The following is a 12024-nucleotide window of genomic DNA, read 5'->3' as shown; positions in this document are numbered from 1 at the left end:
TCACGTATTTAAGCTGCGTTTTCTGTAATCCTACCTCGAACTGGACGGAAGTGGTTTCTTTAGACCTTGTTCCTGGTATGAGCCTTCATAGATGTGGTTGATGACACTGTTTCCAAGCTCGCACATTAACTACAAAGCAAAGGCAAGAGACATGAGGTGAATTGATGATGGAAAATAAGTAAGATGAGAAGATCAACTTTTAGTCAGCTTAATATTAAGCCTAAATCCAGCAGACGGTTAGCATAGCGTAGCTTAGTATAAAGACTGCAAACAGGGGAGAACTGAGAGCTCTGTTCAGAGTTCACCTATCAGCACCTCTAAAGCTTCCTCATGTACATGATATCTCTCTTACAATGAAAGAGGAAAGTGCTGCATGGCTTTGATGACTTTGAGACAGATGCTCTTTGGCCGGGCAGGTTAAGGTAAAAAAAAAAAAGTCTTGAAGAAGATATATGGTGGGGGCAGACAATCGAGACAACTGATACAAGATCAAAAATGTGAGTTATATAATTGCCTACATGCTGGAAGCGCTGATCTAAAACATTATGTCACCTGCCTTGTTTCTTCCATAATTGAATTTTTTTTCCTAGCAAGACTTCCTGGATTTTATTTGTTCTATTTTTTCAATCATCATTTAAATATTTCTCTTTTTACCTTTTACAAAGCCTGTTCACGGTTCCCACTCTTTTTAAGAAATAATTTTCCAGGACTTTTCCAGGAGTTTTCGGAACAGCACTTGCTCTCAAACTGTCATATCATTTACCGGTAGGCCTAGTACTGACACATTTAACCCCAGTTTTCATTCCTCCTTTTTTTGATGATGCAGGGTTCAGTGTCTCAAGCCCCTTTTACACTGCCAGTTCAGGGCGGGATTATTATACCTGTCATGTTCTGTCTTTTGTGTAAAACGCACGGAGGCGCAATGATGGAGCGAAGTCGTTCATTAAGCCCACATCTATCCAAGCTACACCTGAAAGGACATAGCAATGTATTGAAAAAAAAAAATTCAAGAGTCATACTTTTCTATCGTCTTTCAGCTGGTTAGAAAGCGTCTAAAGGCGGCGATCTTGCACCCCTCGCAGGACTCGATTGTGAATGTGACAGCTCTGGGGGCTCTGACTGGAGTTGAAGCGGCAAACTTGTGCTGAGCGTGAGGCTAAATTAAATTTAAATTTTCCTGGACAACATGAAATTATTTCCAGGAAATTCGGTCATTTTAATCAATTTCCAGGTGTTTCCAGGACTGGAAAACTAGTCTCTAAATTTCCAGATTTTCCAGGTTTTCCAGGACGCGTTGGAACCCTGCTGTTTCACCCTGCTTCTGTAGGCTTAGCTAAGCTAACTGTACCCAAAATATTGCTTCAATACATCAACAACTGTTCAATGACTCGATACTGCTGAGATGAGCTGTACCTTTAATAATTCTGGTTCCCATGAGTCCAGCGTGAGCGAGCGAACCTTGGAACAGTGAACTCCGAGACTCCTGCAACAAAAAAAGTCATAAATATTAAACACATGCCGTGTTTATTTTACTAAAACAATTTAAAGTGGAAAGTGAAATTGTTGTGATTATGAGGCGACAGATGGCGACTTGAGTAAAGCAGGTTTTATAAATGAATCATACATCGTGGCTTGGTTTGAATAGCCGCCTGCAAGTGATGCACAATCACACGGGGGAAACGAGAGGAGCCGCTCCTAATGTCATGCAAATCACAAAGTTCCCCACGAGGAGCAGTCTGGTACTCAGGCAACAGTGAGAGTGTGTTTCTCCTCCTCGCTGCTCTGCATTGTAACAAGCGGCCATGTATGATCTCACTGAGAGAGAAAGAGCCCAAAAAGGGATCATGAATATGCAACAGGTGGGAACACACACACACACACTCTTGTAGGGGATGGGGCCTTGAGATTACATAAGCAGTTATTATTGCAAAACATACACAAAAATCCTGAGGGGATTCATCTTCCTCTCTGAGCTTGATAACTAACTTTAATGTGATGTAACAGGACGTTTGCCCGGCCCTTATCTGCATGATAAAGGGATGTGTTTATCTGCAGCATGGTATCTTCATTCAGCACCATTACATCATATCCACCTTTCAATTAAGCTCCTCAATGGCTCGTTCACGGTTTGTGTCGCAACTCTGCAGCCGCCTTTATCTTCTCACTTCAGCTCCCTCAATGAAACTCTCAATCAAAGCCGGATCCAATAAGCGACATACGGTGCTTTAATCCCTTCAGCGGCGTGTGTGGCAGACGGTGTTGGTGCCTTTAACAGCACAAAGTAAGACTCAAGTAAAAGACAGCTGGCGCCAATTACTGTCCCCAGCGCCAGGAGGCTCACACTTCACAGTTTTTAATTGCGACTTTGATGTTTGGGCTTCAATGTGAAAAATGATTTCTGAGGAGAGTTTGGTCAAGAGGCGGCTGGACATGTCTTTGATCCATGTCCTCTCTCTGTCCATCAAGATAAACAACCACTTTCAGGGATTGTTTTGCCAATTTTTAAGCTGATTTCTATCTTTACCAGCGCAGTATATAGTTTGCAAAGTTTTCTGTTGCTGCGAAACAGTTATTTTCCAACACCAGTGCTGTCATTTAACTTGGTTGGTTGCCAGGAGGAACTACAGGCTATCCAGCTTGGACTTCTTGTCTCCACCTTTGCTTGTATTGCAAACTATCTACGTTTCCCACAGTGAAAAAGCCTTCTAGAATATCTGCAGAGGATGTTAAGCACGAACATATATGTTGCAGTGTACCAGAGGTGGTCTGCACTGTGACAAACATTTTTCCTGTGAACATAAGTAAGAAGATAAATCTGATAACGTTATTCTAGACTCTACCTGTGGATGCCGGAGCACTCGATGCACAGCAGGATGCCCAGGTTGATTGAGGCCCAGCGAGGGTCGGCCTGCCCGCAGTCGCAGCACTGCTCGTTCCCCGGCAGACACTGGATCCTCTGCAGGATGGTCTCCCCTCGGGCGCTGCGCTCCCGCGGCTCACTGGCAGAATCGATGCTGCTGGTGGACGGAGAGGCCGTTCTGTCCAGATGCTATAATATAAACACACAAAAAGCCATTATCATTTGGTCCACAAAATATATTTCTCCAATTTCCAGGCCCAACTCTAAGCTAAGCTAACTGTCTGTTGTTTGTAGCTTCATATTTACAGTACAGACATGATAGCATAAGAACTTTAAATGTAATTAACTAAAAAATACAATATTTCCCTCTTTAACGTAGAAATATCAAGTGGCATAGAATGGAAACACTCCCATTAACGTGCTTCATGATCCACACTTACCTCTATATAGTAGGTGTCTGGGCTCTCTCTGTAGGCTGAGGCAATGCTAGCTTGAACTGCCTGAATCCACGCTTGTCTTAGCTTCTCTGACTCAGCCTGAAGCATACAGCTCCTGTAAAACAGACAAACAACATCATGACATAACTTCTGTAGAGATCTGCATCATGTGGTGTGACAAGAAGTGCTGCTGTGATTTACTAAAGTCAAATTAAAAAGATAAAACGGATATAAGACATGCTAACATGCTAATGCTTAGCAGATACAATGTTTGACATGTTTTTTTTGCATGCTAACATTAGCTATTAAGCACTAAACACAACATACAGCTGACGTTGTTATTTTAGGAGTAATTGGATCATAAAGTCCCGCAACAAGATGCTACAGCCTTCAAATGAGCGCTAGGTGTAGCCGAGGTAGTACAACTGCTAGCATGCTAATTTTTAAGCATGTTTCCTAAAGTTAGCATGCTTAGATGCTAACATTGACAACACTTACATGCTTCTAAATACCAGGTTTGCAATGTTAACTATCTTAGTGTCGCATGTTTCTATGCTAACAATGCTAATTTATTAAGCAGAGAGAACATGCAAGGTTGATGATGATGGTGCAGTCGGACAAATTACTATTTAGACTTGATGATGACAACAGAAGGCATCACCACGGATACAATCCGCCCTCTTGGCAACATGAATGTCTGAACTACATCACACGATTATCCGCGCAGTAGTTGAGCCTCACTTGAAGGGGGAGACGACCTCAAAGCAGAACCTCCTCTCGATGTCCTCGCATGGTTTAACAGAGCACAGCCGCAGGTCCTCCACCACCACCGTCAGAGAATCCTGCAAACACACAAACAACTTCTCATTTCTCCGCTTATCAACAGCCCCAAACACAAAAAAAATACATCACAGCTGTTCCCCCCTGATAAGACGTTTCATCCTGGAAGCCTCTAAGAACCTCACCATTAGATATTTACACAGAGTGGTGCCGTGCAGAGAATTGAAAATGACCTGAAAACCAGAGTCGGCTGCAGATTGAGCACTCAGATATCAGCAGAGATCTCTTTGCTCACAAACAAGCAGTCAGCGAGCGGTGAAGGATGTCAGTGAAGATCACCATAACGTTAAAAAACACCCAACAGCCTCCCCATTAAAGTGCACTTAACCTCTGAGAGCCCACTTTACCCCAGGGGGGACGCTGATAGCTGGAAGATACAGTATGTGAACTTGCCTTGAGCTTCTTCTGATAAACCAGCTGACTGTTCTGTATGGAGAACCACCGTCTGGAGACAGAGAGATGAGGGGGATAAATACAACTTAAATTAGATGGATATCCTTCAGATGCTACAGGGTGAGCGCTGTGGATAACCGTTATCGTGAACGGGTAAAAGCACTGAGTGAAATGGGTTTGGCTTCTGGCAAAACAAAGATGTGAGATGAAAGGCGGACACAGCTGAGACATGTTTATATATTGTGCATGTTCATATATATCAAGTTACATTGCAGTTAACAACATAAATCACTACAAAATAATATGACTAGACTTACACTTTAAAAATGTAAATGTGCTCCAAGAAGCATTAAAAATACTTTTCAAAACTGTGTCCATTTATTTTGATATTCTTCTTCTGCGAAGGTATCATGGCATGGAATATTCAACCTCAATTTCATATACATATATATATTTCATAGAGTTGTATTATTAATGTATAGAGGGGCTTTCAATGTCACTCAGTGGACCCCCCTCAGATAAAACTGAGACTCCCCAACCAGAGCCCGTTTCTTTTCAGGAAGTTTACTGTTGCCATGCAGTCAGCGAGAGGCCGAGAACTTGAGCTTGTTTTTAGCCAATATTTTGGCAATTGGTGCCATAAAAGTGAGCCGATGTTCTTATTGATGTACAGTTCACCATCACTGGATTACTATTATACTGTACACAGCATTATTTTTATTTTTTCACCAATATGCTGCACATCTGTACAGTTTTTATTTACACCTGTATGTTGTATACGTATTGCTTTTTATATTTGTATTCTTATTGCCTATTTATGATCTTATTCCATTTAAGTCTTTTACTTATTTATACTTACTTATAAACAAATACTTGTATGTGAAACTTATTCTCGATTCTGATTCTGAAACTTAAAAATTGGATGATTCTCAGGCAGGTTTAGGAGGGATTTGGAGCATCTTTTTTTACTAGAACCCTTTTTACACTGCCGGTTCAAAGCGGGATTATTATGTTGTCTTATATGTAAAATCCACAGAGACAGACTGGTGCGGCGAAGTCGTTCCGCCTCTGAGCCGGCATCGGAGGAAGTAACAGAGGCGAAACGGCGTCTGTGTAAACAGCGGCGCCAGCAGGGTGGAACAGCACCGTGTGTGTGTAAGTGAAGCACGCGCTGTTTGTTCACACCTCGCGCACGTTTTGCTTCCACAACACCAGAATGTTATGTGGAAACACACACTGGGGCAGCTTGCTCCAATGTAAAACGGCAAAGGCGGCCTGACAGCGGAGCTTCATTACGGCGCTGAAGCGGAACAGCAGTGTAAAAGCAAGTCTTCGTGTCTGTGTCTGTCATGTCTCTCTGTTTAGATTTCCCTGATTTAGGACTAGGCATTATTTCTAGTGTATATTATCGGCCAAATCAGCAATCCAAACTCAAAGAAGTAGCCGTCTTCCTGTTGTTTGTAGAACACAAGGAGGCTTCTGTCTCTTTTATCTCATGCAGTATCAACACAAAGAATCATGAGGCAGGAACATGGAACAAAAAAACATTAAATAAACTATAGAAAGCAAAAAAAACAAAGTCTTTGTTATTATTCACCTTAGTTTGACCTAATAAAAACTGCATTACAGGGTTTCTTTTGAGTCAAATCTATTTATACACACATACTCAATGGCAGAATTTAATAATGTGATATATCACAGTATCTTAACTACCTGTTCCAGGTCTTAAAGGCATTGCTGGCCCTCTTGAACAAGTAGCCCTCCATCACCACACCATTAGGAGCGTCCACGTTGAACTCCACTTTAGTGTCGTCATATGAAAAGTCCTGAAAGAGAAGAGAAGAGAGAGAAATGAGACCTCCAATTAAAACATGGCTGTGATACAGGCAGCTAACAGACAGGCTGAGGGTGTCGTTTAACCTTTTACTCGTCAAACAGGAAACAAAACGCTCGTCCCTGTTCTGCAGCGAGGAGGATGCATGTGCGCTGTTCCTGGAGCACCAGTGGCAGCGTTCACCGTGCGCTGTACTGTACATACAGTCCCTCAGCCAACCGAATCAACATGCAGTGTGCGTGTTTATAGTGCGATCATGTAGAAACAGTCACATGTGAGGCCATGTATGTATTGGATTTGCATGCCATGTAACTGTGTGGCACACAGGGACATTTCATAACTCGACAGATGTGCGTGTGACGCAAATTATTACATAATCATGTGATTCATCTGAAATTAGCCTCCAAGCTTTTGATGACTTACAATAGAACACCTCAATGCTCGATAACAGAAAGTGCATACAGGTACTTAGGGCCTCGGGCAGAGAAAGAGGGTTTAAAGAAGCACAACTATCTTCATTCAAACGTCAGTGTCTTGATTTCTTGTGTAGTTTAAGTCTTAGTTTAACAAGCTACATGTTAGAGGTAATGTAATCTGCAGCAGGGACAGAACATTAACTTATCCAAATGTAATTTAAACATTGCATGCACACAGCTCTGCGAACAGACCAGACCCAGCCTCCCCAGCAGAGTCGTTTCAGGCTGCACGCTTAAAACGCAACGAGATGTATCACACGTAAAAAAAAAACAAAGTACCCAAAAATAAATAAAAGTGTCTGTTTGAGCGACCTGAATAAAAACGGATCATCGTTCTCTTTCCTGTTTCATAAGCATAACGTAAGCAGCTTCCAGCACACCATTAACTACTTATTACATGTTTGAATAATACAACGGCTTACTGCTCTGCAAATGTCACACTTTTTACTGGAAGTAGCGCATGAAAAAACAGGCATGAAAACTAAACAATGTTTTAGTCAATGACCTGCATCAGGCGTCAAATAATAATGTGAAACATGACGTTTTTTACTCTCAAATCAGAGGAAAGTGAATCGAATCTCAAAAAATTTAACTGACAGAATGACATCAACGATTGATAAAAACATCCTTGAAATGAGACAAACAATGCATGTCAGAAACCGGAGAATAGAAATCTTTCGTCAGCGATAAATGATTGGATTTATAAATGCAAACAAACCATGAAATGGGTTATAAAGCAGCGTGAGGACGCAAGAACGAGTCTAAATTTAATAACCAAACTGTCAATATCTCCATAACCTTAAAGAAAACAAGTCGAACATTTTAAAGTTTGCATGATTCCTCTCTTTCTCTCACATGACTTCATTTTGCACCTATGCACCTTTGTTTATTACATAACGATGAATTTAACATGCATGCATACAAATACGTCATCGTTTACATTACACCTGGGATAGCCAACCATTTTTAGAAGTCAGTGAGAGAGACTGTGCAGAGTGAAAGGGCAGTGAGTCAGAGAGGGAGAAATAAGTGCATGCAGTGATATTCTACTCTACTATTCAACTACAGTCGCTTTGCAAACCTACACACACAAAGTCAGTTGAATATTATATTCGAGAATATGAGCTCGAGTAACAAACATCCAAAGCAAACCAACGCACCAGACTGTGGTCCCAGCGGCAGAGGATCTTCATTTTCAAACGTTTCGTTCGTTCCAGCAACATCGAAAAAACAAAATCCCTCAAAAGTAGAAAAATTCAGCTCCTGAAAACCCGACCGCTCAGAGTAAAAGCATCCTCACTCTCTCACGCTGCAGCAGTGTGCTGCGTAATTCCAACACTGACATGTGTGCCTCCACTACAGCCACCTGCCTGCCGCCCTGTGAGCCTCAGGATTAGCGCTAATTACCATACAGCTGCCAAAGTTTCTGCGACAGGCTGCTGGAAGAACACCGGACTACACCAACACAGCACTGTAGCTGCTCTTGACCCGAAGACAAGCAGGCTGCTTTTACACCTCAGCGTCAGGGTCTGCTTGAGTTTTACAACTCCCTAAACACACCTCCCTCCCCGGGGAAGGTGGGAGTTTCAGTCCCCTGTTGACCCAGGAGGAATCTCTCTGGCAGGCAGCCCAGACCACCAAACAAACACTACTCAGGGTTTTATTTACCATCCGCACAAACCGCAGCTCGACACACAACTGCAACAGTATCATCTGTAAAAGTGGAAGCAGCTTACCTTCAGCTGTCAGACGCCTGCCTCTTTCAAATATAACATCACAAACATAGAGGAGCTCACGCTGAACGAGAGGTGCACTGGGTGGTACTCTGCAATCTCTCAAGCAGCCCACAACAAAGATCATCTATTTTTAATGATGCAACGTCACTCAGAGAGAAAACTGAACATCAGTGAATTATTGAACAAGCTGGGAAACAGATTTTCAAATGTTCGGAGCGGATCAGGAAGTTGTTGAGAAGTAGCAGGAACATGTCCCGACCCTTCATCCACCTGCTGCTGCTGCATTACGTACTTTAGGTGAGACTACACCAAAAGGTGAGCCCAGTTGGTGGCACTGATTAGTCAGTCTGCTGTGATATGCTTGCTTATCTTTCCATGTGTCATAATTACTTCACTGTACCAGCTTTCACCTGCTGCAGACCAGCATTACGCCTTCATCCCATCCTGCTTTTCAACGCATGTACCTGCCTGACATCTGCTGCAACTAATCCTCAACTAACTCGATCGACTTCACTGCAAAGTTTAACAAGCATGATGTATCAGAGGTCTTTATAAATGCTTCCCCACCATGAGACACTGATCATAAGAGGTCCTTAGCCTTCTGCAGTTTGTTTATTGTGCTAGTGTGGAGGAACCCGCCACAATAAAAGAACAAATCTGGTGATCAGACAGGCTCACGTTAATGCTTAAATTGAAAAACGAGATTCAGCGACAGTCCTAAGGAGGAGATCTTAACACGGCTCAACGGCTGCTTGAGCACCCGACAGCACGACTGTAAGTTGCTTTGGCGTTGGACACATTTCTCTTAGCTGTAAATCAGGCTTTCTCTGACTCCCTGACCTCTAAGGAGCTGAGTCAGAGGGCAGAGGGGATGTGAAGGAACAGGAGATTTAAAAACTGGTCCTGGAAAAAAATGTGAGACTTGTTCAGCCTTTGGGTTTCTTCTGATGATCTAATCTAATGAAGTTTCTGTGAAGTCACTATCTATCGCCGAATGAGGAACACAATGGTGATTGAGCCTATGGCCCACTGATGAAAGCCTTTGCATTTGCAGTATTACAGACTGGGTGTCTGTGCCAGTTAGTGACGCGTTTTCCATCAGCCAGCAGTGGTTGGTCTGCCAGAGAGGGTAGGCGGAGCTAAGCGGCTGCTTTTCCGCTCTCTGCAAGTGTTGCTAGTAAACAGTAATCTACTATGGCTGAACAAACAAAGAAAAGATGGATGACTACAGATACAACTTCAAAAATAAGTGAAAATCCAGAGAAATAGAAACAAACTCGACGCTCAGATGAAGCAAACAGTCTGAAAAGGAAAGCGAGGAAAGTTACAACCGGAGCCAACCGTGGACGTCACACATGCAGCACTGTCTGGATATCTGGGAAGTGTGCTCCAGCAATTACCGTTTAGCGCCATAGGTGCCGCCAAAGAGAACGAAACTGGGATCTTCGAGATTACAACTTTAAGAGCGACAGTATATTTGTCTACACAGCAAGTGTGGCACCTTCTTTATTTCCTCCAGAAGGATAAAAATAAACTGCTATAAATAAATGCGGCTTTTGGTCAAAAAGGGGAAATCCCAGAGACATTTTGGATAAAACAGCAATATGTAAAAATGTATCCGGTAAAAAGCCTTCCACCGACTGCTTAGATATAGTTTTACAAAAGCTGCGATAATGCATAATGATGAAGGAGTCTGTCAACAAAAATTATATTTCAATTTCAACCAAACAACACAAACAACACTGTGGCTTTTTTAAGCCTTTGCTTGTCTTGTATGATTACAAACTGTAAAACCTCTGAGACTTGGACTGTTTGCTGAATGAATGCATTGAGAAGATGAATCTATATTGAAAATAACAATGCGTTATGAGCCTAAAATCTGATTAAAAGTGGCTTTATTTATATATAATCTATGTATTTACTGTATGTGCCTTCTTTATCTCTATATTTACGGTGTTCTTGTTTTATGTTTTGCTTCCTGATGTGGAGTATAACAAACAACAACCACCCCACAATCCAAAACATAATTCTTTCACTACAATATGTATCTGGAGTAAAAATAACCTCTGACGCACAGAGGCGGCACACATTGGCGCACTTGTGATGCAAACGTAGGAATAGAGACCAGCAGGAGGAGCCGGCTGCCTCGGACAGGACTTCTCCATTAAAGCTGCGGTTAAAAATGAATGGCTCTGGCATTTAGACGCTTTCTCTGCACCGGGTGCCCAGCCGGCAACAGTGACAGTCCGTCGTTTCGGAGCACTTTAACTCGCTTTCTGCTCTCCCGGTTCTCTCGCTCGAAACCGAGTGAGGGCCGCCCCCCCCCCTCTTTGTCCTGTGTAAGTTTACACAAGGCTTATTGCTCATGCTCGATGCAGCGAGGAAGAAAAGAAACAAGGGAGGAGAATCTCTGCGACAAAGTAGGCCATACTGTTCTAAAAGCAGCAGCAGAGGATAAGGAAGAGGGATACAAAATACAGTAACACAGTGCTCTATTGTGCATGAATAAATCTTAAATATCACATTTTATATTTCAGACTCTGGAGGATTTTGCATGAACAGAGAAAAAAAGAAGGAAAAGCATTTCCATCGGTCAAAAATGACTCTTTTCTCTCTCTGCAATTACCCTTCTGCAAGAGGTGACGTAAGACGGCTACTATACAAGTTTGCTGTTTCTAATTGTTCTGTATAAATGATTCAGGATGCACTCCAGCTTGCCCTCAAGGCCTGTGGCGTCTGGGCTACAGCGTGAAGAAAACTTCAAAGGGGTTTGTTAATGGTCGGTGCAAACACTGTGCAGCCTCATTACACTCCAAAGCAAACATGTAGTCTTTCACGTCAAAATGAAATGTCAGACGGGGGAAACAAAAGTAAGAGGACTCACCTGCAAGAGGGTCTGAGAGGAGACGGAGGCGTCGGGAACATGTAAAAAGAAGAGGAAGAAAACATGCTGTTAAGGTAGGCTTACACAATAATCATACAGGTTCAGTGTACCTCTTGTTATCCTACTTATGGTCCTTCTGCAAAATACCCACCTGCAGCTACACCACAATATTTACACGCCGTGCTACCTTTAACGCGGCTTCAACTTGTGTGATTTACAACAGCATTATGTGTCCCGCATGAAGCTTAGTGTCTAACAGCTCTGGCAAAAACAGATCAATAACTGGCCCCACATGTGACCCGGCCCTCCATGAACAGCACAGACCGCAGCGCCTGGAGGGAGAGCGCTGACCGGAGCGGGCTGACAGATGGTCACTGATCCCGGGGTACAGAGGAGCCAGACACTGGCCCCGCTGAAAAGAGGGCTCGCTGAATTATTAAACAACAACAAGATGCCAGAGAGGGAGTGCACCCTGCATTTATGGGTTCCATTATTGGAGCATCAAGAGGAAATATACAGTTTATTCATAGAGCGAGTAAAAATAGGAAGAGAAATGCTGGGGAA

At 42.8% G+C, this 12024-nt stretch overlaps 1 protein-coding gene across 1 annotated transcript in view; it reads right to left on the bottom strand.

Moving 5' to 3' along the window:
* The window catches only part of acap3a (ArfGAP with coiled-coil, ankyrin repeat and PH domains 3a), an 83179-nt gene that overhangs the window by 7537 nt on the left and 63618 nt on the right, over positions 1-12024 (bottom strand). Inside the window, exons 10-17 of the mRNA XM_069659870.1 lie at positions 11461-11472; positions 6244-6356; positions 4531-4582; positions 4039-4139; positions 3301-3412; positions 2841-3049; positions 1414-1483; positions 35-129 (exon numbers count right to left, since the gene is read on the bottom strand). Of these exons, the coding sequence (XP_069515971.1) occupies positions 35-129; positions 1414-1483; positions 2841-3049; positions 3301-3412; positions 4039-4139; positions 4531-4582; positions 6244-6356; positions 11461-11472 (764 nt within the window). The remainder of the gene's footprint in view (positions 1-34; positions 130-1413; positions 1484-2840; positions 3050-3300; positions 3413-4038; positions 4140-4530; positions 4583-6243; positions 6357-11460; positions 11473-12024) is intronic.

The sequence above is a fragment of the Semicossyphus pulcher genome, unplaced genomic scaffold, assembly GCF_022749685.1.
Source record: "Semicossyphus pulcher isolate SPU_LCO1_2020_fin unplaced genomic scaffold, fSemPul1.0.p SCAF_13, whole genome shotgun sequence".
NCBI lineage: Eukaryota > Metazoa > Chordata > Actinopteri > Labriformes > Labridae > Semicossyphus > Semicossyphus pulcher.
The sequence above is the reverse complement of the archived record's forward strand: the minus strand, read 5'-3'. Positions and strand labels throughout refer to the sequence as shown.